This window comes from Drosophila virilis, chromosome 5 (genome assembly GCF_030788295.1).
Source record: "Drosophila virilis strain 15010-1051.87 chromosome 5, Dvir_AGI_RSII-ME, whole genome shotgun sequence".
Taxonomy (NCBI): domain Eukaryota; kingdom Metazoa; phylum Arthropoda; class Insecta; order Diptera; family Drosophilidae; genus Drosophila; species Drosophila virilis.
Window position 1 is genome coordinate 23,205,302 of NC_091547.1, and position 14,955 is coordinate 23,220,256.

The following is a 14,955-nucleotide window of genomic DNA, read 5'->3' on the forward strand; positions in this document are numbered from 1 at the left end:
AGTAGTTGATCTAATTGCGAATGCACCCGTTTGGAGACTGCAGCTGAACGTGCCGCGAATTGAGGCAACGATTTAAGTAGCCCAATTGGACGCACGTAGCTGGAATCGGCAGCAGGACGATCCATCCTATATGTATATAGCATTTTCATGGCACAAATCAGTATGCAAATAAAACGCACACAAATCTAAGGAAAGGTCAAAGCTCAATGCCGAATTTGATTACTAAAGAGCTGAGCGCGGGTTCAGTGCTCCTATTTTATGGCATTTAAGGCTGGACCGCAGCCCACTTCATTCGCACTTCCCTTAGACTAATTTTCATGCTTGCCTTTGGGCATGCCCAAGCCGAAAATACCAAAAAAAAAAAAAAAGTAAAAGAAAAAATGTAAAATAAAAGAGCGAAAGCCGCGAGACGTTGGCGTCTTTTAGGGGCGTATCTCCATTTAAAATTTAATTTGAGACCTATTGACATTAGTCTCTGCCCTTTGTCTTGTTTTTTCTTACGTTTCGATTTTTTATTCTCACCAAATTAAATATCATTTTTTTGTTGTTGGGCAAGTCCGCTGGTGCTAAAGGCAACGCCACTTTTCAGAATTGGAACAGGTCATGAATTATGAATAGGATGCAGTACGTATTATTATGTGTATATATAAGTGTATATCATACAGATTTTACTTCATTTGCTTTGGGCTATGCAAAACGAGTTAAGGAATAATTTATGATTTATATTTTGGTTCTTATTATGGTTGTATTTATGTTTTTCAATGCTGCGTCCTCTCTACTTAAACCTTTTTTTTCCTTAAACAGCATCCATCTTATATATTCAATTCAATATTCAATTTATTCATAGTAGAAGTAATGAGAGATTCAGAGATCAAAATTTTCAAAGCCTCGATGTTCTGCTTATTAGTAAGCTTCAGTAATTATTTCAGCTTCCTAGCTCTTATGGTTTGAGCTGTGCGTTGATTACTCAATCAGTGAGTCAGTCAACAAGAACTATTGTATATATATATATGTACAGATAATACTCATGAAACTATTGGCTTAACCCATAAACTAATTGACAGTTAATTAATAATTCTGTTTTCCCATCCTTAAATATTCATTTGATTTCCAATTGCTTTCTACATAACTAGATATCTCCATTCGTAATCCAATGCCGACCTGAACTCTACTGACGTAACTTCTGTGGATTACAGGCTGACTGTCAATCGTATGGCAACAGCCATGACGATGCAAATCTTTTATTAATTGAATAAGGAAAAATGCATTTACAAGAACTTAAATCGAATAGTCAAATATGGTGATGGATACTCGGGATGTGTGTGGCTTACACTGATAGCGCTGTGCGCCGTAAACCAATTTCATTGGAATTAAAATTCTAAATAAAATAAACAAAGTTAGCGAACGAAAAAGAACGCAGGACATGAATGTGAACGTGGACATGGGCTGTGGACATGGACATGGATGGGGCTTGGGAAGTCGCCTTCGGCTTCCGCTGCTTATGGCCAAGTAAATGGCGCAACATTCGAGTAGTTTTAGTTTTACTAGTACTTTTAGTGCAGCAAATCCCAATGCCAGACCCAATCCCAATGCCAAAGCCGCCTGCAGTCAAACTTGCCGGCATCGGCGTCGGCGACGTAGTCGCCTGCAGAGATGCTAAAGCTGATCCTGAGATTGTGTTGTAACAAGTTAATTGAATTTGCACTCAACCAAGCGTCATGCATCGGCATCACGAGCTGAATGCAGACGTAGCGATATGCTGGCGAGAGAGAGCGAGAGAGAACGAGAGTGATGGGAGAGAGAGTACTGGGAGTGGGGGAACTTACCCCACTGAAAGGGCAGAGAAAAGTGGTAGATATACCGATACAACTTACTTAGTTTATGGCAACACCAACAAACCAATGTGGGTCCCGCTCTCATTCTCTCTCTCTCTCTCTCTCTCTGTCTTCTCTTTTGTGTCCGGATTCGATTTCAGCTTCCACTTCCTCTTGACTACACACACTCATACTGACTCCCGATTTCAGGCCCCAATTTTCACTGCCTTCATTTTTGGCCCCAGCAAAATTTTGTGATTTGCACAGATTTTTGCTTGTCGTTCTCAAGTTCGCCTTACTTTTTGTTGCCTCTTTGCCTCATTTCTGTTCCGTCCTGTTCTGTTTTATTCTGTTCTGTTCTGTTCAGTTCAGTTCAGTTCAGTTCTCTAGTCGAATCCGGCGCATTTTATGCTGTGCAACATTGTTGTAGCTGCTGGCATCAGCTTTGAAGTTCATTAAGCGCATGTGAGCCGGTGCCAAACAATGTCACACACCCTCCTCTAACTACACACCTTGCAACAAACTCGCCTCATACTAGCCTGTGTTGATCCTTGCAGACAAATGGGCCTGCTGCTGGAGAGCGAGTGCACAAGCTTTTAGCAGATTAGTTTTCATCATCTTAACATTCCTAATTAATGACGCCTTTGTTCAGCTCCATTTAGGTGTTAAATCAAAGACTTGCCGGGCATGCATGCGTAATGACTAATGAGTTGCAAGAGATGAGTTCAGATGAGTTTGGATAAGTTAAGATAAGATGAGCTGCGATGAGAGACCCCAAATTTTGAGCTGCACTCTTTAATAATTGCTATTTTGCCTGCAACAGCAGCCACTGAAGGTGGATATAGCTCATTAGTTGTGCTCATTGTAAGCTGCTTGTAAAATTCCAAAGCACAATAGGGAAGGAAACCCTACACTAAATGCGCTACCCTGCTGCTGCATACATGTGTTTGTTACCTAACTAAGATAATTATCGTATATGCATGCCAAATGCAGACAAAAGAACTTTTTCTACCCTTGTTGAGGGTATTCAAATTTTCTCATGAAAACCCAGAAAAAGACATATCCGACCCGAAAAAAGTATACTTAATTAATATCAGAAGCCGCATCGTTCGTTATTCCACACGTGTATTTGCTCTTCGGCTTGTTATATATTTTCATATAATTTATTCCCATTGTATGTAAACGTTGAATTTCGTTCATCTCTTTCCATTGTAATCTACTAATTAAATCCAATTCATTTAATTCATTTGTGAGTATCTCATTAACCCACATGCTCGTCATGTCAACTTTAGGCAAACAAAGGCTTTCAAATATCCCAAAATATTTTATTCTCATTGTTTTTTGAAATGCCAGTTTTTGAATATTAAATAATCTATTTCGGCTTATTCTCTTGGCATATTTAAATTAAATAAAATGTTGCATATTCATTTCAAAATGGTGTCAAACAGTACGTGACATTTTTGTGCAACTAGTCAGCCCACGAGTTAGTTAAATTATTTATAGCGTATACAATTTTAATGCCATTATTTGACTCCACACATTAATTAACATTGCACTTAATTAGGCGTGTGGCCATATTTGTTTTAATCAGTATGAATGAGACTTCATGTCAATTTGGCAGCAGCAACAACAGCAACAACAACAACAGCAATATCAACAGCGACAGCGACAGCTAATTGCAGCTCATGCGAAAAACATCGTTAATCAACTCATTGACAGTTTGTTATTTGTTAAACAAAGCTAATGACTTAATGGCATAAATGGTGTGGCAACGGCAACTATATACATACATATATATATAAATATATATAGACAAGCAAGGATATCCGACAGCAGAACGACCAGCAGGTCCATCCGATAGCTGCTAAGCGGCATGACACACCAGGCCACGACTGACTGGGTAAATGTGAGGCGGACGCGTCTCGTGTTCGTATTTATGTAGATAAACAATAAAATGACAAGCGAAGGTAAAATTAATTGTGCTGGTCACCTAAGAGCTGGACATTATAGCGCAGGAGCTTGGGGACCAGGCTGACTCGGAGGGTCGGCCATTGTGCATCATGTTATGCCCAAGAGAGAGAAAGAGAGAATGAAAGAAAAGCAAAAAAAAAAGGGCAAATACAATATTGTACACTTAAGCATCAAATTGATCAAGAGTGCTCTAGACGAAAGGGCCCGACAGAACAGGCTGTGTTTCTTCTACCCTTGATAACTTCTTTATATAATGGCATAAATTTGGCATATAAGGCTATACCTCTAAAAAATGAAAATAGAAAAGGGTGCAGGTATCGAAAAGGTGAAAAATAAATTTTATATTTCGAATGTCTACCTCTTTGTAAATTCTCATAACATAATTATACCTATCGATTCTTATCAATTCTTAAAAACATTTAAACAACTCCTCAGAATTCGAAATCTCTATATATTAAACTGTTTGTTCCGACTGACTGTCGGGAGCAACAGAGCTTGGAAGCTGAAATGTTCACTGTAGTTAACTTAACTGATAAAGGTGCATGTTAAGGCGGGGCTTGGGAAAATTTTAACCGCATTTGGGAAAAATCTAGTAAAACGTTTATATGAAATTTGTTTCCCATCCGCCCATAGTCATTTCCAAAGCTCCACTTGAAAACTCATTTGAGACGCGTCTTACATTTTTCGCAAAATCAAAGCTTCCTCGGTGCAATGATCTTTGAAAGAATTTATTGCCACGGACAATGCTGGGGTATACCCGCTCAATAGTCAAGTTCGGTACCTATTTTCTAAGTTCTAGGCAGGCTTGGACTATTCAATCCTATTTTGACAGACCTTATCTGAATTCTGGCCTCACAAAAGCGTTTTAGTTAGTTGGCTCTCAACATTCAGATCGAAAAAATAAAAAACTTTTAATTTTTATAAAATTAAGCCTAAATTCAAAGTAATTTTCAAGTAGATATTTTTTTTGAAAGAATCCCTGGCATTGGACGATCAAAATGAACATGAATTACAACAATATTCCATATGAAGCGAACTACACTGATGATGTCAGTATGACACAATAACTATCGGTTAATAGAATAATATTGAATTATTATCGATCTTTTTATAGATGGTGGGCATGCATCAGATGAGTATGCCGGCCGGATCCATGCCGATGACCATGCCGATGGGCATGCCAATGAACATGCCGGTGGCGGGCATGAACCAGATGCAATTACCTATGGGTAACATGCCTCCGATGTCTATGCCCATGGCTACCGCCGGTCCAATGTCTTATCCCATGCAACGCACTATGATGCAATCACAGCCGATGAACATGCTGCAACAGGCACAGGCCAATCAGTTGGCCATGTCGATGTCGCAGCTACCGCCTGGAGCTGTGACGCCCTTGAACAGTGTTTCCGTGATGCCAGTGATGGGTGGCGGGGGCGGTATCGATGGAGGTGGCATGAATGTTGTTGTGCCCGATCTACAGCCCTTGTCAGCCATGTCTCAAATGAGTCCAAATACTCAAATGCCGCACATGCATCAAGGCCGAATGACTGGCGGTTCATCTGCGGGAAATACGAATTGGATGCAGGGTGGCAACGCAACCCAAATGATGCCGAACAACATGTGGAACTATGCTCAAAGCTATCAGAACATGCAGCAGCAGCATCAGCAAGCACAACAGCAGCAGCAGCAGCAGCAGCAACAACAACAACAGCAGCAGCTACAGCAGCAACAGCTCCAGCAGCAGCATCAGCAACATCATCAACAGCAACAAGAACAGCACCAACAGCACAATCACCAGCAGCGTATGAAAAGCCACTATGATTATTCCAATGCCAACAACTACAGGGAGACTCGCAATGGATTGAAGTAAATAAGTTATAAAATTTATTCCAATTTTCTCGACTACGACTACAACTGCGTGTTTGCTTTCAGCTCGCCATCAATGCATGATGCATTGAGGTTAAGGGGTAGCAGTGGATGCATATCTGGTAAGCCGTTAATGTAAATTTTTTACAGGGCTATAACCCAACAAAAAGTCACTGATATGGCTCACGGCTCAAACCAACTCCTTGTCTGGAGATTCTGTTATTGAACCTGGTTGTGGTTCGGAAATTTGATTCCAAGCCATCATTCGCTTATAATGTTTCATTGCCTTTTTACAGGAAAGAAGGTTCCGCAATGGCGTTAATCTACAAAGCTCGTCCGATTTTACGTTCATATTCGATACCATCAATTTGCAACAGTTTCGGTTTGTGAGAAAATTGTTGTGTTCCTCACATGTACACATTATACACATACAGTACAATTTTCTAGATACCATAATTTTCCTCGAGATAATAATGGACGATTTATATAGCTGTGTGGACTTGGGTCTCCAACCAACCAATACGTGTTGCAATGTTGGTAAATTGTGTAATGAATTATTTAAAAGTATCTTTGGTGTTCTAAAATGTAATAAAAATTCTTAATATTAGTACATATAGCTTAATTCTAAATTCAAGATGGCTCCTTCCGAGAAAAACCAACGTGAATATTCTCGTTTACCGCCTACTCTTCTGATCAGGGCGTGGCCGCAATTTAAAAGTAGCTCTGCGAATGCTTTGTATAATTCTATAGTCAGCCACAGCCACAAACACCGCAACGACTACAACAACAAAAGTTTGTGCAAAGCGCGGAGAGGGGCACGTAAAAGTTTTCACAATTTTCGCTGGCGGGCACAAATGCATTTGGCGTCGGGTTTTCACTTTGGCTGCGGATTTGGCTTTAAACGCTTTGATTTATGGCATTCAGACATCAAAATTGGCAACATGTTGCAGACTGGCCCGAGTCCCGATATCAAGACATTTGGCTAAAAAATGAGCCAAGCAAAGCAAAAGCCAAAACCGTACGCGGTGCGATGAAAAATTTATGCTGACCGCATGATGAACGCATAAAAAATGCTGCCAACTTATGGCTAAAATGCAATCCAACTCGTTCCAGCGTATATAAACAATGGCTTTATCGAGTCAACGGCATCAGCTGGCGTTACGAGGCCACTCTGGGGATACTGTGGCCACGGATATCGTATAATGTACAGTGGGACGTAACGCATATACATTTGTATATACAAACACACACACACACACACACACACACACACACACACACATAAATATGCTAGTCCGTGACAGGGACCAAAACTAAGTCATTTTGTTTGGACGTTAGATTCTGGCAGCGAAGGTGTGAATATTTTATGTGACACTATTTTGATATCATAAATCTTACAGTTGTTTATTCACCCGCAGTGGCTTTAGGGGCCACCAAATTTTCAGTTGCTTCGCTCTTTGAAGAACGTGGCGCCAGTCGTGGACTGACAGCGGCTTAGCCACTCGGGTCAAGTAGTTCTTTTTAGGCTAGACTATGAGTTGTTCTATATTCTGACTGATTGGCTGACTAATTGCCAAGAACATTTTATATTCGATCGGTTTTAAGCTCGTTGATAAAACTTTTTGTGCAAATTGGCTTCAAGATGGAAGTTGGAATTTTGATCGGAATTTTGAATAACTAGAAACGAGTCTACATATACAATAGCCTTAATCTTGGCCTTTCTGCATTGTGTGCCTTTATAGAGCTCTTATACCTCTAAGCAGAACAAAATATATTTTTCATTTGTTTAATTTACGAAACGAGTTGCTTGTGTTTGCAAAATTTCAACAATGCCAAAACTAAAATAATCTCATTTAAACTGCCATCCAGATGCAGCCATTGCCACAAATACATACGAATAAACACACACACACACACACAAATACTTTTCATAGAGCTCCAACTGAACCGGGTCCTGAGACCCGATGCGCACATAAAATGCACATGCCCAAAATTGTTTTGGTTGAGAATTTCTGCAGAAGCAGCTCCCGCAAGTATTTTACATTTTTTGCAAGGGTGGGCGGGTGGCAGCTGAGGCATCATTAAAATTAAAAAACCCACAAAAACAGACAGCTGAATGGAAGTTGAATGCTCCACGAATGGACATTTGAAAACTTTCAAGGAAACTGACGCACACGACAATGTGAGCTCCAGCCCTACAGTGGGGCTTCTTTTAAGGGGAGTTGAAGCATAGCTTGTCCAAAAGTTGAGAGTCCAATGCTGTTGGTTATGCGTTGCGTTAGCTGCACGAAAATATTATTCATGACGGAAGCAATACTCAAAATTTTGTCTATTAATATCTAGGCAATTCTAGGGATGAGATCAGAGTGGTTGGTCGGCATGGGTTGGCTAGAACATGGTATTACTGGATACTGTGGGTTGGCGGCGCATGGTTCGCTTGCTGCGTCTGCATATGTCCAACTGCCAGACCAACTGCCTGTTTGTCTAACTGACATACACATACTACACTGTAAATGCGGTTGCTTGGATACGGAGACGACTACCGGGACCGAACAGCCGATCTGCCTGGGCGCACATTGCCAACATAACCTCAAATTGCATTCCTAATTCCTTTTATACTTCGCATGCAGTACACACACACACGCACACACCCACCCAGAAACCCCTTTCTGCAAAATGTGCAATTTCCGCTTGAAGGCAGAGCAAGAGTTAGGAGAGAGGGCACATTGGAATATTTCGTAACACAAAATTTATTAGAATCATTTTATTATTTTGCGGGCAACTTCATGTTAGCATCAACATACGTCAAATTTTCCATAGAAGCATCAGCTCCAGTAGCACAAGAAGCTGCAGCAGCTAAGCAGGCACAGCATGCAGGACAGGTGCTCGGCTCTAAACACTAGGAGAATGTAATTTTGCAATTGCTATTCTGGGCTTGAGTGAAATGGTTGTGGGCATAGAGCAACAATCAAATGTGGGCATTTCATTTAATACATTAAAATACTTGGCAATTCAAAATGCGGCATTAAAGTATGTTACATGAATAAAAATAAGCCGCTTAAAAAAAATGAACATTTTATAAATATTTGTCTTTTAACAAATAAAAGCAAACTCCCAAATGTAAGCAGATCTAAATTGAAAACTATAAAAACCCAAAGTACTCAGGTTGAGAGTGGTCAAATAGCAGATATTCTGTAATCAAAAAAACCTGATGGCGCTCAAGTAAACTAAGCAATGCGCTAACTTTAGGCAGATATTGCTAATACACCTCTAAGTAATCGCAGCTGGACTTGACAAATTTCCAAATTCCTGCTCAGTTTTTGCCATCGACCCGAAGGACATTGGCTATTAATATTTCTTGATTTGTTACAACAAAAATTCTTTTCAAAATCAATAGAAATTTTTAATAGGAATTTCACTAAAAGCATTCTTAAACATTTCTGTTAGGCTATAGCAAATTGGGACTTTGTCAAAACAGCAGCTGTGCAAATTAGCCATAATTGCTGCTTAAAATCAAGTTGGCAGCTACTTCATTTTGCTACATTTCCGGAATGCCTTTCCTTAGCTTGTGGTAGGCCGCCAACTGCATTGAGATAAGCGCTTCAGCTGCAAAAATGAAAACTCATTTTCATTTCTGTTGGCAACATGAATGTCAACATGTATTGGACTTGTCGTTTGTTGCTGCACAAAACATTTACAGCTTTGACATCGCTTTTACTTGCAGAGAGAGAGAGAGAGAGCAAAATATACCGGAGCACAAGGCTCACAGGCAGTGCTGACAAATCAGCTATTTTTCTAGCTAAATTTGGCTTTTTCAACTGTCCTCAGCCTAAAACAGTTATAATCTTAATCTTATTTAGGTCATTTTTTGGCACCTCAATAATGGTTGCCAATTTGAGCTCAAAAAGCTAATGCCGCTATTTTCTCTATTTCCAACACTGGAATCAGCTACGATTTTAGAGAGAGAGTTGACAGCACCGGCTTCTGTTGCAGTGTAAACGTTGTGCCTTGTTTAGAATTTGCAGTGTGCCTTTTTGATTGTTGCTTTTCGTTTTTGTATTTCTCTTTTCCTCTCTCTAGCTCACTATTTTTTAACTTTATGGTTTTTTGAAACTGTGCCAACATTTTGCTTGTTTTTGCTGATAACTTCATCATCGTCCTTGCCATGCTTGAATATTTGCACCGAAAAAAAAAAAACAAAAAAAAAGGAAAAACTTGTTGGCCAAATGTTTTGTCATGATTTGTGTGCATCCGCTTGGTTGTGTGCGTCTGTCTGTGTGTGTGTATTTTGTGCTTCCTTTACGAACTGCTGTCAATGAAAACTTTGCGTATGTGTGTGTGCACATCACTTGGCCCAGATTATCGAATGTCTGGTGGCATGGAATAAATGCGGAAGGGGTTTAAAGGGGTTTTGTTTTGCTCATTTCTGGTGCTTTGAGTAATTAAATTTATGGCCAGGCGGCACATGTATAAACTGGCAACCTGTTCGCTTCGATCTCAATATTCACCAGCCGCAGATGCTATTCAAATGTTTGACTTTTTGGCCCGTGTCCATAACTATCCATGTTCCAGGCCTGGTATTTCCTAGTTGTTGTTTTTATTGTCGTGCCCGACTGGCCGGCTATTAATTTCGAATGGGCTGAGGGGAGGGGCCTCGGACCGGAGGCCCATGTGTACACATGTTTGGGCTTGTAAAAATGTCATGTTAATTTGTGGATTGTGCGACCAGCACCGGACAGTGGAGCATGCAAATAAATGTCTCGCTCGTGCTCACCAGCCACCCACGCCTCAGGCGATGCCCAGGGCTTTTGCTGCAGATTTATGAGCAAATCTGATAAGTGCTGCCAATAAATTTCGGATACAACAATTTGCATTGCATGCTGTTCGTCTCGCTGGAAAATAAAGACATGCTAGCTTTTTTTTGAACCAGTTAAGTATTTTGGCTATTTTATAGCCACAAAAGCAATTGAAGATTTCATTATGGATTACTTTAATGATCCGCTAGTGGTCTAATATTTAGTGGCAGTTTACACGGCTTAGTAAGCGTATTAGGCTTGTGTGTGAGCAGAATAATCAAAAGGTTTATCAGCATTCTATATATTAACCATTTTGAAACTTGCTTAATATTAACCTTCTTTATTAACATTATACTTCAAGGTCGATTGAAATAAAAGTAATTAAATTCGATGTATGAATATTTTAATACAAAAAATGATGTTGGTAAATATGCATTTTGTTTTATCTTGAGCTAACTAAAGTTTCCTTAATGTCTGGTAAAAAGCAAAGCTATTTAATTATTCCATTTCCTCATATTTCCACATAGGAATAAACACAATTCTCTCGTCCATTTTTGTCAGTAAAACAAAAAGAACATTGCTCATACGCATCATGCGCCCAGATTTCAAACCAAACGTAATCACAGAGTCGCACACAAAAATACAACAAAAGCCACAAGAAATCAGTGAATTATACAACATTTAAACAAACACAAAACTCATACCCATACACATACATGCAGAGAGAAATGCATAGAAATCCACAAAATTAAGTTAAGGCGCTCACACAATGACGAGCACAAAGTTGGCCAAAAACTTTCCAGAGAGCGAGAGAATGAGGCAAGTTACAGATAATGGCAAAAAACTATCGCAGCAGAAGTGAAGCAAGTTGAATGTAAGCAAACAAGTTGAACCAACAAACCGAGTCTCTAATTGTATTTGTGCATGTGTGCATGCGAGGGCGCAGTCGATGTTGCAGGAGCCTGCTGCTGCTGCTGTTGCTGCTGTCGGCTATATGGACTGTGGGCCCACTGTTTTATGTGGCAGACCGGAACACGCCACTTTGGCTTGGCCCTGAAGTACTACAACAATAGAGCAGCAAGAAAATATGAAGAAGCATAGCGAATGTTAGAGCCAGAGCCAACAATACGTGAAATGTAACATTTTCGGTATGACGCTCGAGCACAAAAGCGCCTCCTTATGGTGTACAAAGACCAAAACAAATATACAAAAGTCAGCGCAAAAATTCTAGAACTAATCATTAAACAGACATTCAATTCAATGCGTGCATAAAATAAATATTTAGCATAAAAAACCGGTTGCCTATGCCGACCACAAATTGACATTGCATATTTATTGATAATGAGAATCATGGCTACATAAAAGTTGAGTACTTTTATTTGTGTATACAAATTTAAATCTTATATCATGTTTAGATTTTAACATTTTAAGCTTGCATTTTTGTTATGTTGTCAGAGATGTTACATTTAAAAGATTATTTAAAATAAAGATTTGCAAAAAATATAATTGATTCTTAAAGCATATATGGCTTTTAGAACAATAAGGTTACATTTCGGCCGTAGAAGTCGCACTTAATAATCTACTATATTTTTGGTGTATTTCTTCTTGTTTTGTATTCACTTGGCATTTTTTTTTTTTTTTTTGGTTCTAAAGATATGTTTTACACGATTATTTAAAAGTTATTTTATCAAATATATTTTATTTTACCCTTGCAAACTTGTTTTATTGTCAATCTTCTTGCCCAAAACGTTTTCATGCAACTCGCACATGTTGATGATGTATTGAAAATCTTTACTTGCACCTAAACTAACCGGATTGCCAATTATTATTAATAATGACATGGCTCGCGAGACTATAACATTTAGTAGTCGAGGATTAGTTACGAAGCTTGCGTTGGTATATGAAGAAACCAAGGAGACAACAATAATGGGTTTCTCACGTCCCTGGTAGCGCTGAACGGTGCCCACGTCCACATCGAACAGACCTCGTTCTCTTAATATCTGCTTGATCACCTCACACTGTGCCAAGTATGGTGTGATAACGCCAATATCCTGCTGATTCACTCGCAAGCCACCGCCGATGCCTCTTCCTAGCAAAATTCTGACGTACCAGCTAAGCACCTGGGCCTCTTGCTGATTATACCTGCTCTTCGAGTTCAGCTTGTGACATGCTTTTCCGTATATGTTGTGGAATAATATGGGAAACTTGGCATTGGCCAGCTGTTTCCATTTGGCGGCCATGTTAACTTTAATTGGTGGGGCCAATGCCATGAGCTCATCATTGTAATAGAGCTTATTAAAGAGTCCCACGATCTCCGGATGGGATCTATAGTTGCGACGCAAGCGCGTTTGTAGCGTCCGGTCATAGTTGCCACTTTCATCCAACTGGTACAATCTGCTAAGCATCAGACGCTCCAAAAGAGATTGGCCTAAGCCCAAACTGGATGCACGCTGGCTACCAATGAAAGGGCCCAATTGCTTGTGATCCCCGGAGAGTATAATATGGCATGTGGCATTCTTAACGCCCACGATGCCAAGCAGTGTCTCTGGTTCAGTAGATGCTGCCGCCTCATCAATGAAAACATGCGTAAATTGGACATCTGTATCCTCTAGTGCCAACAGGCCCACTAGGCACAAAGTGGTAACAATGATCCTATATTTTTTTAAATTAAAATTTTTGAAGGACCTGAAAGAATTTACACAATTGGAGTATTTCACCACTAGGGGATCCACATTATCGAGCCCTTGTTCATATCTTTTCCTTGAGAAAACACGCAGGACCACTCTTTTGTTTTGATCGGAAAATCTAACATTATTGTCAATTAATTCACATATCTTCAAAGCTACCGTATCGCAGGCCGAATTAGAGCCCGCCGTGACAATTATATGACTCTCCGGACGTAAAAGGCACAATTGAAGAATGGCCTCCACAATGGTTGTAGTCTTTCCGGTGCCTGCAATCGATCGGTAATAAGTCTGTGTCCAGGGCTAGCTGAGTTTTAACTTTCTTTACTCACCTGGCGGTCCAAATACAATGTATGGCGCCAGAGGGTTAGGTCCATTAACTATCTGCTTCACTGCCTGAAGCTGTTCACTATTTGTGGCGATTTGTGTGTTGATCAGAGAAAACTCTTCAAAATAGTCGGACTTATGAAGCCGATTAACTAAATTAGGAATAGCAAACAAATAATTTCGCTCTGTGCGACACACCATAAGCAGGTCGAGTGCGTGGTACATTAGGCGAAACGGAATGCGGGGGGATCTAAAGATAATGGTCCATTTTTTGTGCAAATTCATCAAATCTATTTTTGAGTATTCAAAAAAAACTCTTGAGTTATCCACTTTTAGAATGCTGCCCACATGACGGCACTTATTATCTCTTGGATCGAGAGACTCGTGTATATGCGGCATCTGTGCCAAGATCAGCGGATTGGGCAAGGGCATTTCCAACAGACTTGCATTTGGCACAAGTACCAACTCGCCCACGTCGGGTTTTAAGACATCTTCGGCATTAATTTCAGTTTGGCTTAGATTAATTTCATAATGTACGCTGTCCACTCTCATAACGCTTACATTCGACTGCATTAGTTGAGTGTAGTCTTCCATTCTACTCAAATCCTCAATGGTGAGCAGCTTCTTAAGAACAGAGCAGATATTGTCAAAGCTCAATTGGCGTGTTTCCAGATATTCGCCGAAACAAGTATCATTTTCTCTTAAACTTTGGTCGTTGAAATTTACCATGTAAGCTCGCAGCATGGCAGCGCTTGGATTGTAAAAATTCAAATTAGCCATATTTGCAGCAAAATCAATTCACGGGTCTTTAATATTTTGTATTTGTTTTGCAAAACTGAATTCTTTTTCGCCGGTCCACGACCACACACAGAAAGAGCGCAGAGCAACTAATTTTGAGTGGGGTAACGGAGTACGTAATTGCTGATCTTGCAAAAATATCAACTTGACGATATATCGATACTTCGCTTATTGTGCACTCGCAGACCTAAACGAATTGGTTTGTTCCAGAAATTAAAAACTCAAGAAAAACAAACAATACTCTTGCCATTTCAATGGGAACAGGGTATTTGAGGCAATTAACTGTGCATGCATTTTCGGTGCTTTTAAATAAGAACATCGTTTTAAAAAATTTCAATTGTTTTTTTTTTTTATATATTTTAAACTATTTGAACATATGGATTTGAATAAATTGTATACACAACGTTTAAGCTCAATCAAATTTCTTTTGTGTTTAAATGAAGAGTGGTAGCTTGTCTATAAAAAAACTTCATCATCAAAAAAGTATTATTACTCCAATTTTTCCAAGCAAAATATTATTTCGCGCTTGGTTACAGCTTTCCAGAAACGGAGAATATAGTAGAATTTGCATAAACAACTTTCCCGATAAATACTTTGATCTAAAGTGGGGATTCCTAGTTAAATTTGCTGAATAAATTTACTCGTTCATTTTCTGGCCGTGAACTAAATCGGTCATTTAGCTCACTCGTTCAGTTATTC

At 39.6% G+C, this 14,955-nt stretch overlaps 2 protein-coding genes across 3 annotated transcripts; one reads left to right on the forward strand and one right to left on the reverse strand.

Moving 5' to 3' along the window:
• Nucleotides 1-4,662: 4,662 nt before the first annotated feature.
• On the forward strand, nt 4,663-6,261 carry LOC6625328 (uncharacterized). Of its 2 annotated transcripts, XR_004304280.2 has the most exons (5): nt 4,663-4,834; nt 4,900-5,651; nt 5,718-5,773; nt 5,948-6,033; nt 6,099-6,261. XR_004304280.2 is itself a non-coding variant. In XM_032437415.2 (4 exons), the coding sequence occupies exons 1-4, from the start codon at nt 4,784-4,786 to the stop codon at nt 5,971-5,973; spliced, it is 885 nt and encodes a 294-aa protein (XP_032293306.1). In that variant the 5' UTR covers nt 4,664-4,783; the 3' UTR covers nt 5,974-6,261. The 2 variants fall into 2 exon arrangements, 1 of the variants encoding a protein (XP_032293306.1); XM_032437415.2 differs by having other exon boundaries at nt 4,664-4,834; nt 5,948-6,261.
• A 5,488-nt stretch (nt 6,262-11,749) lies between these two features.
• LOC6625327 (putative helicase MOV-10) lies at nt 11,750-14,335 on the reverse strand. The gene is made up of 2 exons (XM_002049018.4): nt 13,464-14,335; nt 11,750-13,400 (listed from the first exon to the last, which is right to left on the reverse strand). The coding sequence occupies exons 1-2, from the start codon at nt 14,236-14,238 to the stop codon at nt 12,151-12,153; spliced, it is 2,025 nt and encodes a 674-aa protein (XP_002049054.1). The 5' UTR covers nt 14,239-14,335; the 3' UTR covers nt 11,750-12,150.
• Nucleotides 14,336-14,955: the final 620 nt, after the last annotated feature.

What these genes read in the sequence shown, in the direction of transcription:
- LOC6625328 (XM_032437415.2), top strand. Translation starts at nt 4,784, where the DNA reads ATGAACATGAATTACAACAATATTCCATATGAAGCGAACTACACTGAT. An exon ending in GAGACTCGCAATGGATTGAA is followed by an intron (nt 5,652 to 5,717) that starts GTAAATAAGTTA and finishes GTTTGCTTTCAG; the next exon opens with CTCGCCATCAATGCATGATG. An exon ending in TAGCAGTGGATGCATATCTG is followed by an intron (nt 5,774 to 5,947) that starts GTAAGCCGTTAA and finishes GCCTTTTTACAG; the next exon opens with GAAAGAAGGTTCCGCAATGG.
- LOC6625327 (XM_002049018.4), bottom strand. Translation starts at nt 14,238, where the DNA reads ATGGCTAATTTGAATTTTTACAATCCAAGCGCTGCCATGCTGCGAGCT. An exon ending in CATTGTATTTGGACCGCCAG is followed by an intron (nt 13,401 to 13,463) that starts GTGAGTAAAGAA and finishes GATCGATTGCAG; the next exon opens with GCACCGGAAAGACTACAACC.